Raw genomic sequence first — 12,083 nt, 5'->3', positions numbered from 1 at the left:
GAAATCAGCCACAAAATACAAAGGAAACCCACAGTATTGGAAAACATATTTTCCAAGGATGTATCTGATAAGGGGCTAACTTCCAAAATGTACAAAGTACTCATACAACTCAACAAGAGGAAGACAATCCAATTAAAAAGTAGGCAAAGGACCTGAGTAGACACTTCTCCAAAGAGGACATACACATGGCCAAGATACATGTGAAAAAATGCTCAGTGTTGCTAATCATCAGAGAAATGCAAATTAAAACCACAATGAGGTATCACTTCACACATGTCAGAATGGTTACCATCAACAAATCAACAAATGACATGTGCTGGCAAGGAATTGGAGAAAGGGGAACCCTGGTACACTACTGGTGGGAATGCAGACTGGTGCAGCCACTATGGAAAACAGTATGGAGTTTCCTCAAAAAATTAAAAATGGAATTACCTTTTGACCCAGTGATTCCACTTGTAGGAATATATCCTAAGAATCCCGAAACACTAATCAGAAAGAATATGTGCACTCTTATGTTCAGAGCAGTGCAATTTACAGTAGCTAAGATCTGGAAACAGCCCATGTTTCCATTAGTAGATGAGTGGATAAAAAGCTATGGTACATCTGCACCACGGAATACTATGCAGCTATAAAGAAGAAGGATCTAGTATCCTTTGAGACAGTATGGATGGACCTGGAGAATATTATGCTAAGCGAAATAAGCCAGTCAGAGAAAGACAAACATCACATGATCTCACTTATATGTGGAATGTAAAGAACTTAATAAACTGATGAACAGAATAGATTCAATGACATGCAAGCATGGATCAGGCTGAGGAATCTCAGAGTGAAGGAGGGGTGCGGGTGGGTGGAGAGTGAGAGATTAGCCAAAGAATTTATATGCATAACCCAAGGACACCAACAGTGGTGTGGTGAGGGACTGGAGAGGGGCGTGGGGCAGGGTAGAATGGGTCAATGGGTAGAAAAAGGAACATATGTAATATTTTGAACAGTAAAAACAAAAGAAAACAAAAAACTCTGCATGTGCCCTAAGGCCACCTAGCCTCAGGCAATTAGGCTGATGCACACTTAAGTCCAGCTAGAAACAAGGGCCAGTGGAAAGACACTTAAACCCAGAGACTCCTGTTTATAAAGTATATATTAGTCATAGAGTCCATCCATAGTAAGACTTCCTAGAGAGACCAGTCCTTAAGAGTGATAGGTGCCACAGGCAAAATTTGGTTTCAGAGTCCTTTTCCTGGGGCCACCAAGAAAACAAGCTGAACCCAAACCACTTCTGAAAGTGCTTAGCTCAAAGCAGGTCTTCACTAAAAGTCTTTAACCTGCTGTTTGTCAAAGGACATTCTGTTATCTCTATTATTTACTTTTTTTCCTTAAGTCATGTCTCTGATAAATGCCCATTTCACTAAAATAGGCTAAGTTTATTAGGTCTGCCCTCATAGAATTCCACTCTGATTTCTGATATTTAGAGACTACCTAATCAAACTCTAATTTTGCAAATGAGAAAGCAAGTAATTTGGCTAAAGTACCCAGCTGGACAGTGGACACAACTGTGACTAGAACTCAAGTAAACTAGTTCAAAGTCAGTACATTCTTCTGTTTTAATGAAAATAACCCCTCCCCTGAAAAAAAGATATAGAAAGCAATGAGAAAGACAACACGACATATTAAAACTTTTAGGATCCAGCAAAAGCAGTAATAAAAGGGAAGTTTATGTCATTACAGTCCCACCTCAAGAAATAAGAGGGTGTCATAAGTAAATGTGGAACTTCTGTCCTCCCACAACCAGATCAAAATTGCAACTAAACTACAAAACAACCGTTATTCAGAACTGCCTGAAATCTGGCTGAATGGAATCCTACAATTAGGGAATGAAAGCAGCGGCCATATTAAGACCGGTAGGAGGAGTAGAGATCGGTAACAGGTTGGTACCACACCCACATGTTGAGGATAAAAATCAGGAAGGGCATCTTGGGCTTTGGAGGTTCCCTTTGAGTAGGAGGGGTCCTAGCCCCACATTAGCGTCTCCCACAGCTCAGGGTTCCAGTTCCAGGAAGAGAAGTCCCCATAACTTCTGGCTGTAAAAAACAGCAGGGTTGAGAGGCTGAGTGAGATGGAAGTTGCTGGAGTCCTAGGCAGTGCCTCCTAAGTGGCCCGTACACAGACTTACTCTGGACTCACTTCCTCTCTGAGTTCCAGCATTGGGCCAGTAGCTAGAAAGGCACCAGGGACATATAGAGAGCAACTGAATTTTCTGGCATCAGGGCTAGAGCTGCAGGGGGAGCAGCTTTCTCCCAGAGAGAAGTGCTGACAGAGGCCATTGTTCCTTTGATGAGCCATTTCCCCCAGAGAGTCCACAGGTGGGAGCCATATCTGACACTCCATCAACCTGGCTCACTGTTTGCCCTACTGTAGTGACCCCTGAGGCCTGCCCCACCTAACTTTCAGGTCCAACCAAGCTGTTTCCAGTGGCTTTTCAATAGGAATGGCCTGTCTTAGCTCATGCTTCAGACTTTCCTAAAATCTCTCAAACAAGCAATATCTGGCCTCAGGGAGCCCCATGACTCTTGCTAAGTGGCCCCTGGCCTGGAACTAATGGCAGCTGTCCTTAGTTGGTAGTTTGGCCTCTGCTGGGCACTGCCAAGCCCAGCACAAATAGCAGCCATCTACAGATCATTTTGTAGCTCATGCCCTGTCCCTGGGCAGAACACAGGCATCAGCCAACCTTGGCCTACACATCCTGGGAGGCCCCAGAGCCCGCACACACAGTATACAGCTTCAGACCATGTTGAAGCACCACCCAATCACCTGCACAGGAGACACACTCAAGGGGTGGACTCAGTGGGCACCAAAACACTGCTGAAGTAAGTCCTCCTCTGTGGGTGGACGCCTACACAGCTGGTCCTCCACTGTGGTAGGAGGTCGGTGGTTGGTGGTTGCAGCCAGCCCTTGTAGCTGATAAGCCTATCCCTCCCATTGATGTGCCAACAGCAATCAAGGCTCAATTACAAGAGGAGAATGTATACAGTCCGCATGGGGGGCAAACTTTGAGTGCCCAGCTTGAGTGATCAGGGAGGCTGTGCCACTGGACCCTACAGAACACCTACGACATTAGGCCACTCTGCCAAGCCCGGGAGACATAGCAGTGCTACCTAATACACACAAACAAACACAGGGAGGATGCCAAAATGAGGAGACAAAGAAACACATCCCAAATGAAAGAAAATAACAAAACTCCAGAAAAAGCACTAAACAAAATGGAGACAAGCAATCTACTAGAGGCAGAGTTCAAAACACTGGTTATAAGGATGCTCAATGAACTTTGTGAGAACCTCAACAGCATTAAAAAAGGACTAGTCAGAAATGAAGGATACACTAACTGAAAAAGAACAAGTTACAGGGACTCAACAGCAAAGTAGATGAAGTGGAGAATCAAATCAGCAATTTGGAATATAAGAAAGCAAAAAAACACCCAATCAGAACCACAAAAAAGAAAAAAGATTTCAAAATAAATGAGGACAGTGTAAGGAGTCTCTGGGACAATTTCAAGCATACAAACATTCACATAATGGCTATGTAAGAAGGAGAAGAGAGAGAGCAAGAAATTGAAAACTTTATTTGAAAAAAATAATGACAAAACACTTCCTTAACCTGGTGAAGGAAAAACAAATACAAGCCCAGGAAGTGCAGAGAGTCACAAATAAGGTGAACCCAAAGAGGCTGACACCAATATACAGCATAATTAAAATGCAAAAGGTTAAAGACAAAGAGAGAATATTAAAGGTGGCAAAAGAAAAGCAGTTAGTTACCTACGAGAGAGCTCCCATAAGACTGTCAGCTGATTTCTCAACAGAAACTTTGCAGGCCAGAGGGACTGGCAAGAAATATTCAAAGTGATGAAAAGCAAATACGTATAACCAAGATTACTCTACCCAGCAAGGCTATCATTTAGAATCCAAGGACAGATAAAGAGCTTCCAAAACAGTAAAAAGCTAAAGGAGTTCATTACCACCAAACCAGTACTATATGAAATGTTAAAGGGTCTTCTTTAAGAAGAAGGAAAAAAAGGTAAACAATATGAACAATGAAATGGCAATTAATACCTATCTATCAACAATTAAATCTAAAAATCAAAATAAACAAACAAGCAGAACAGAAACAGATTCAGAGATACAGAGAACATTTTAACAGTTGCCAGATAGGAGGGGGGTTGTGGGATGAGTAAAAAAGGTGAAGGGATTAAGAACTACAAATTGGGCCTGGCTGGCATGGTTCAGTGGTTGAACATCGATCTATGAACCAGGCAATCACAGTCTGATTCCTGGTGAGGGCACGTGCCCAGGTTGTGGGTTCAGTCCCCAGCAGGGGGTGTGCAGGAGGCAGCCAATCAATGACTCTCTCTCATCATTGATGTTTCTATCTCTCTTTTCCTCTCCCCTACTCTCTCTGAAATCAATTAAAAAAGAAAGAAATACAAATTGGTTATTACAGAATAGTCATGGGGGATGTAAAGTACAGCATAGGGTATATAATCAAAAATATTCTTATAACTATGTATGGGGTTAAATGGGTACTAGATTTTTCAGGGTGATCAGTTAAGTTATACAATGTTTAATCACTTTGGGATATATACCCAATGGTAATATAATAATGTATGTCAACTAATTGAAAAGTTGTGGGCTCGGTTCCCAGCAGGGGGCGTGCGGGAGGTAGCTGATCATTGAATGAAATTGAATAAAAATGATTAAAAATATAAATAAATAAAAGATAAAAAAGTTGATCAAGAAAAAAACCCTGTAACACTTATTCTCCAGGGTATTTGAGATATTGTTCCCATGCATATATCCTCAATTTGGCTCAAATAAACTCTTACCAAAAAAAAAAAAACAAAAAACACACACACACACACAAAAAAAACCCATAAGAAAAATCTCAAGTAAACAACTTAAATATACATCTTAAAGAACTACAAAAAGAAGAACAAAAGTAGCCCCAAATCAGTGACAAACAAAATAGGTCCAGAGGCCAGGAGGCATGGAACAGGCTGAAAGATCTCAGAGGGGAAAGGAGACGGGAAGAGATTAACCAAAGAACTTATAAGCATATATGCATAACCAATAGACACAGAAGTAGTGTGGCGAAGGCTGGAGTGGGGTAGGGCTGAGAGAACAAGGGGGATAGGGGGGGAATTGACAGGCATCTGTAATAGTGTAAACAAAAAAATTTAAAAAGAGATAATGGAAATAACATAACTTAGGGCAGAAATGAATGAAATAGAGAACAAAAAGACTATAAAAATTACTACAACCAAGAACTGAGTCTTTAAAATGATTAGTAAAATTGACAAACCATGGCTAGACTCACTAAGGAAAAATGAGAAAAGATACATATAAACAAAACCAGAAATTATTATTTTAAATTTATCTTTATTGATGGAAGTGTTACAGATGCTCCCCCCTTTCCCCCAATGACCCCCTCCACCCCATTCCCACCCCCTCCAGGACTTCACAGCATTATTGTCTGTGCCCATGGGTTATGCATATATGCATGTAAATTCTTTTGTTAATCTCTTCCTGCCTCTCTCCCCCTGAGGTTCAGAAATTAAAGAGAAGTTACTGCAGACATCACAAAACTACAAAGGGTCATAAGCGAATACTATGTAGGACTATATGCAACCAAATTCAATAACCTAGGAGAAATGGATGAGTTACTAGAAATATATAACCCTCCTATGCTGAATCATGAACTGGAAAATCTAAGTAGACGGATCAACAGTGTGGAAATTGAAACAGTCATCAAAAACCTCCCAACAAATAAAAGTCGAGGACTAGATGGCTTCAACTACTGAATTCTACCAAACATCCAAAGAAGGTTTGATACCTATCATTCTCAAACTCTTCTAAAATATTGAAGAAGAGGCAGTACTTCCTAACATATTTTATGAGAACAACATAATTCTGATACCAAAACCTAGCAAAGATAACACACACAAAATGAAAACTACAGATCAATATCTCTGATGAATACAGATGCAAAACTCCTAAACAAAATACTAGCAAATATAATACAAAAATACTTTAAAATCATGTGACCATACCAATAGATGCAGAAAAAGCATTTGATAATATACAACATCCATTTATGATTAAAACACTGAATAAAATGGGTACTAAAGAAAAGAACCTCAACATAATAAAGGCCATATATGACAAATCCTCAGCTAATATACTCAATGGTGAGAAACTGAAAGCTTTCCCTCTAAGATCAGGAACAAGATAAGGATGTCCACTCTCACCACTCTTATTCAACATATTTCTGGAAGTCCTAGCCAGAGCAATCAAGCAAGAGAAAGAAATAAAAGGCATCCAAATGGGAATGAAGAACATTTTCTCTATACACCCCTAAAAACAGTCATATAAACGACAGAGGTCAGTACATGCTTAAGGACACATAACAAAAAGGAAAATTTAAACATCCTAAAATTTGATCCAATTGACCCATTTAAGTTTTAAGATAAAATATAGACATCGAGAACTATTAGTGTAATTCAGACAAGAGCATATCTTAGTAACTAAATAATAAATCCCAGAAAATGTTATTTAAATATAAAAATGCACAGATAAATAGATGATGTTCAGCTTTATAAAAAAGCAGGTACATTCTTATTTCAATCCTAAACTAGCCTGAAGGCCTGATGTGGTTGTAAAAGAATTTATCCTCAGATAACAGGGCATAGTTTATGACAGCAATCTACCTAAAAACTCATTAAAGTTTTTTCTCTTGGAGTGACATGCATTATCAGCAGAGATTAATCTGATGAGTCTTTAGGTGAGTTCCATTTTTAAAAATGCAATAACAGAGGGCTTTGTTTTCATCTGATGAAAATCAATTAGAAGAGGTAAGGCCACAAGGAAAACTAAAATCACTCATCACCCACCCCTGGCAGCTGAAATGATTTATCTTCCAAGCTTGGATGATCAGGAGCTATAGTCATATTGCAGGAAAATTAATTTAGTTTCTATATTCTGAACTCACTTTCCTTGTTCTGGAGGATCTAAACACAAATTACTTTTAATCAAGGTTGATATGTTATTAACACCAAGGAGGATCTTTGAAGAACCATTTTTTTAAAATCGACTTTAGCATTTTTCACCTGTGCTTGGGGTGTAAACATAGGAAGATAACTTATATTATTCTTACTTTCTGGATTCTTTGTCCACAACAAGGCAATGTACTGAATGGCGAAGACAATAGATTCCACCAAATACAGCACACATCCTAGGAAGAGAATAGGAAAATGAGAATTAGGATTCTCAAGTTGAAAATTGAAGTAACATTATTTTCTTTTAAATATCTTACATTTAATAATTTGTCATACAGAAAAAGGACTTTGATAATTTATTATTTTCTCTATCATGGTATTAAGAATATCTCAGAGGTAAAATTAGTAATATTTTGACAAAACAGAAGTCCTACTGCTAATAATACATTGTGGAAGCCTAGAATTGTGAACAAACCAAAAGTATCCCTAAACAAAGCTGAGCTATCCCCCCGCAAACCAGCTATTGACTACCTAAGATACACAGGCTACAAATCAAACAGCCTCAAGAGGTGATGTATGAGATCCCCCAACAGAATTGATGGCACAGAAGTGTTAAGGAAGAAACAAGCAGGGAAGACTCTGGGAGACCCCTAGAGACTTTGCTTACCATAAAAGCAGGCAAAAACTAAACAGAGAACTGAAACTAGAGCAGTAAGCACATGAGATAATGCTGTAGAAGCTCTAAGGAGTTTGCCTATCTCATTAATTTAATAAGGGTTTGGGTTTTAATTCCCGCATAGGGAAAGGAGAGGTCTTAGGTTCCAAACAAGGCAGGTAATAGGATATTAGATATTCTCTCACAATGTCTGGATCCTTAAAGGACTACATCTCAGTTAAAGGGTGATCTAAGGAGAAAACAAAAACAACAACAACCTGTTTTCTCTAAAGCCCTGGGTGGAGGGTGACTATACCTCTGCCCTCACACAGGTTGAGGGTTTGAAATTGCCCAAGAAACCTTGCCCAATAAAATACCATGGAAAGTGGCTCTGGGTCATAGTACCCCTGGAGTCTTGTTGGAAGTAATTGCTAAAACTTCCTGGAGCAATATGACCTCAACCCAGGCCACATGAGATTGCCATAGATTGAGTCCCCTTATGGCAAGTTTATAATCTAAGATTATAAAACAGATGAAGAAACATATCTTATCCTGAGTGAGAATTAACAGACACAACAGACAGCAGGATTTGACTCCCAAAAACTTTATTCAGATAGTAGAACTATCACACAGAAATTATGAGCATATTTAAAAGGGATGAGTTAAAAAACATAAGGATAATGGAAAGTCCAGAAAGAAGGCTGTGGTAGGCTGAATAATGCCCTCACCAATGATGTTCACATTCTAATCTCTAGAACCTCTTTACACAGCAAGAGGGACTCTGCAAATGTAGCAAATTAAGTATCTTGAGATTAGGAAATTAACCTGATTTTCCCAGTGGATGCAATGTCAGTGGAAAGGTCCTAAAGAAAGGAAGCAGGAGACTCGGAGTCAGAGAAGATCTAAAGATAGAAGGAGAGATTATAGTAATATCACTGCAGAAAAGGGATAACAAGTCAAGGAATGCAGACAGCCTTTAGAAATTGTAAAATGCAAGAATCAGATTCTCCCCTAGAACCCCAAGAAGGAATGCAGCCTTGAATACCCATTTTATACTACTGACTTCTAGGACTATAACAAATTTATTTTGTTTTAAGCTACTAAATTTGTGGTAATTTGTTATGGCAGCAATAGCAAACTAACACAAAGATGCATAAATACACAAACATGATCATGACATCAGTGGCATTACAGACCAATGGGGAAAGAATGGACCACTGAAAAAATGGTTTTGAGATAATATAGAGAAAATAATTATATCCCTGCTTTACACCATATTCAGAATCAATTCCAGGTAGATTAAAGGCATAAATATAAAAGGGAAAACCTCTAGAATAAAATACAGAAGAACACATTTTGGGTCTCGGGGAAAAGAAATAATTCTTAAATTAAGATGCAAAAAGCAAAATCATTAACATAGGCAGCAAAATCTCAGACATCCCTTGTAGCAATGTACTTGCCAATACATCTTCTAGGGCAAGAGAAACAGGAGAAAATAAACAAATAGGACTACATCAGAATAAAAAGGTTCTGCATATCAAAAGAAACCATCAACAGCCCAGCCAGTGTGGCTTAGTGGTTGAGCATCCACCTAGGGTCCAGGAGATAAGGGTTCGATTCCCAGTCAGCGCACATACCCAGGCTGTGGGCTCCATCCCCAGTCGGGCTCATGCAGGAGGCAGCCAATCAATGATTCTCTTATCATTGATGTTTGTATCTCTCTCTCTCCGTCTCCCTTCCTCTCTCTGAAATCGATAAAGATGTATTTAAAAAAAAAAAAAAAAAGAACAGACATATCGATCAGTGGAACAGAACAGAGAACCCAGAAATTGACCCATGCTGCTATGGTCAATTACTAATTGATAAAGGAGGCAAGAACATACAGTGGAGTAAAGACAGTCTTTTCAAAAAATGGTGCTGGGAAAATTGGACAGATACATGGAAAAAAATTAAACTAGACCACCAACTTACACCACACACAAAAGTAAATTCAAAATGGATAAAAGACTTAAATGTAAGACATGAAACCATAAAAATCCTAGAGGAAAACAGACAGAAAAATCTCAGACATATCTCGTAGCAATATGTTTGCTGATACACCTCCTAGGGCAAGAGAAACAAAGGAGAAAATGAACAAATGGGACTGCATCAAAATAAAAAGCTTCTGCACAGCAAAGTAAACCATCAACAAAACGAAAAGGGAGCCCACTGTATGGGAGAATATATTTGTCAACGACACACTGGATAAAGGGTTAATATCCAAAATATATAAGGAACTCATACAACTTAACTAAAGGAAGAGAAACAATCCAATTAAAAAATGGGCAAAGGACATAAATAGACACTTCTCCAAAGAGGACATACAAATGGCTAAGAGACATATGAAAAAAATGCTCAATGTTGTTAATCATGAGAGAGATGAAAATTAAAACCATAATGGGGTATCACTTCACACTTGTGAGAATGGCTGCCATCAACAAGTCAACAAACTACAAGTGCTGGCGAGGGTGTGGAGAAAAGGGCACCCTAGTACACTGCTGGTGGGAATGGAGACTAGTGCAGTCACTACGGAAAGCAGTATGGAGTTTCCTCATAAGATTAAAAATTGACCTACTATTTGACCGAGTGATTCCACTTCTAAGAATATATCCTAAGGAACCCGAAATACCAATCACAAAGAACTTACGCACCCCTATGTTCATAGCAGCACAATTTACAATAGCTAAGATCTGGAAACAGCCTAAGTGCCCATCAGTAGATGAGTGGATAAAAAAGCTGTGGCACATTTATACCATGGAATACTATGTAGCTGTAAGGAGGAAGGATCTTTTATCCTTTGGCACAGTATGGAGGGAACTAGAAAGTATTATGCTAAGTGAAATAAGCCAGTCAGAGAAAGAAAAGTACCACATGACCTCACTTATACATGGGATATAATAAACAAAATAAACTGATGAATAAAGTGGGTCCAGAGACACAGAAGCATGGAACAGACTGAAGGATCTCAGAGGGAAGGCGGGGAGGAGGGGGTATGTGGGGAGAAATTAACCAAAGAACTTTTATGTTTATAAGCATAACCCATGGACACAGACATTGGTATGGGGAAAGCTTGGGGAGTGGGATGGATGTGGGATGGAGGGAACAAGTGGGGAGAAAAAGGGGACATCTGTAATATTCTCAACAATAAAGATAAAGAAAGTTAAACAAACAAAAAAAAGATGATTTGGTGGGAGGAAAAAAAATAGTATATTCATCAAACAAATGGAATATCCAAACCCACACAATGTGCAAAAATTATTTCAAAAAATCAGACCTAAACAGCAAAACTATGAAAGTCTTAGAAGGAAATATAGATGTAACTCTTCAAGACCCTGGATTAGGCAATAGCTTCTTAGATATGATACTAACACCACAAACAACCAAAGGAAACAAAAGATAAGTTGGACTTTATAAAAATTTAAAACTTTTGTGCATCAAAGTACACTGTCAAGAAAACGGGGAAAAAAGCATATAGTATAGGGGAAAATCATATTTCTGAAAAGAGTCTAATATCCAAAATATATAAAGAACTTTAACAACTCAACAATAAAATGACAAATAATCTAATTTAAAAAATGTAGAATCTAAAGAACAAAATAAACTAATGAACAAAATAGATCCAGTGACACAGAAGCATGAAACAGACTGACAAATCTCAGAGGGAAGGAGGGGATTAGGGGGAGAGATTAATCAAAGAATTTATATGCATAAATGCATAACTCATGGACACACACAATAGTATGGGGAAGGCCTGAGGGTGGGGCAGATGCAGGGTGGAGGGGATCAATGTTGGGGGAAAAAGGGGACATCTGTAATACTTCCAACAATAAAGATAAATTTTTAATAAAGTGCTAAGCATAAAGGAAAGAATAGATGAATTTGAAGAAAAAACAAAATTACTAAAAAATTGAGAAAATGTTTAAAATTATAAACATCTAGACAACAAAAGAAAGTGAAAAGCCACAGATTAGGAAAGATATGTGCAAAAACCTTAAAATTAGTTTTAAAATATCAGTTTGGATAACAACTTGGCAGTATCAAGTAAAGTTGAAGATGCACACACCTATAGTGCAGCAATTCTACTCTTAGGGGTAAATCTTACAAAACCTATTATACATATATACAAGGATTGCATAAAGATATTTGTTGCTGCATTGTTTATAGACAGCATAGCATTAGTGGTTATGAGGAAAGATTCTGACTGACTGAGTTCATATCTGAGGTATTTCATCTACTGGCTGTGTGACTTTTAACAAGGTATTTAGCCTCTCTGTCGCCTATTTTTTAATCTGTAGGGTGAGAATAATAGCATTTATCTCATAGAGGATTCTTCTAGGGATTAAATGA

General features: G+C 38.4%; 1 protein-coding gene across 1 annotated transcript in view; it reads right to left on the bottom strand.

Moving 5' to 3' along the window:
* Window positions 1–12,083, bottom strand: part of CHM (CHM Rab escort protein) — a 218,496-nt gene that overhangs the window by 67,650 nt on the left and 138,763 nt on the right. The window contains exon 9 of the mRNA XM_016213295.2: window positions 7,201–7,278. Within this exon, the coding sequence (XP_016068781.2) occupies window positions 7,201–7,278 (78 nt within the window). The remainder of the gene's footprint in view (window positions 1–7,200; window positions 7,279–12,083) is intronic.

Source organism: Miniopterus natalensis, chromosome X (assembly GCF_054644295.1).
Source record: "Miniopterus natalensis isolate mMinNat1 chromosome X, mMinNat1.hap1, whole genome shotgun sequence".
In the NCBI taxonomy this organism is placed as follows: domain Eukaryota; kingdom Metazoa; phylum Chordata; class Mammalia; order Chiroptera; family Miniopteridae; genus Miniopterus; species Miniopterus natalensis.
This window is presented reverse-complemented; position numbering and strand designations above follow the sequence as displayed.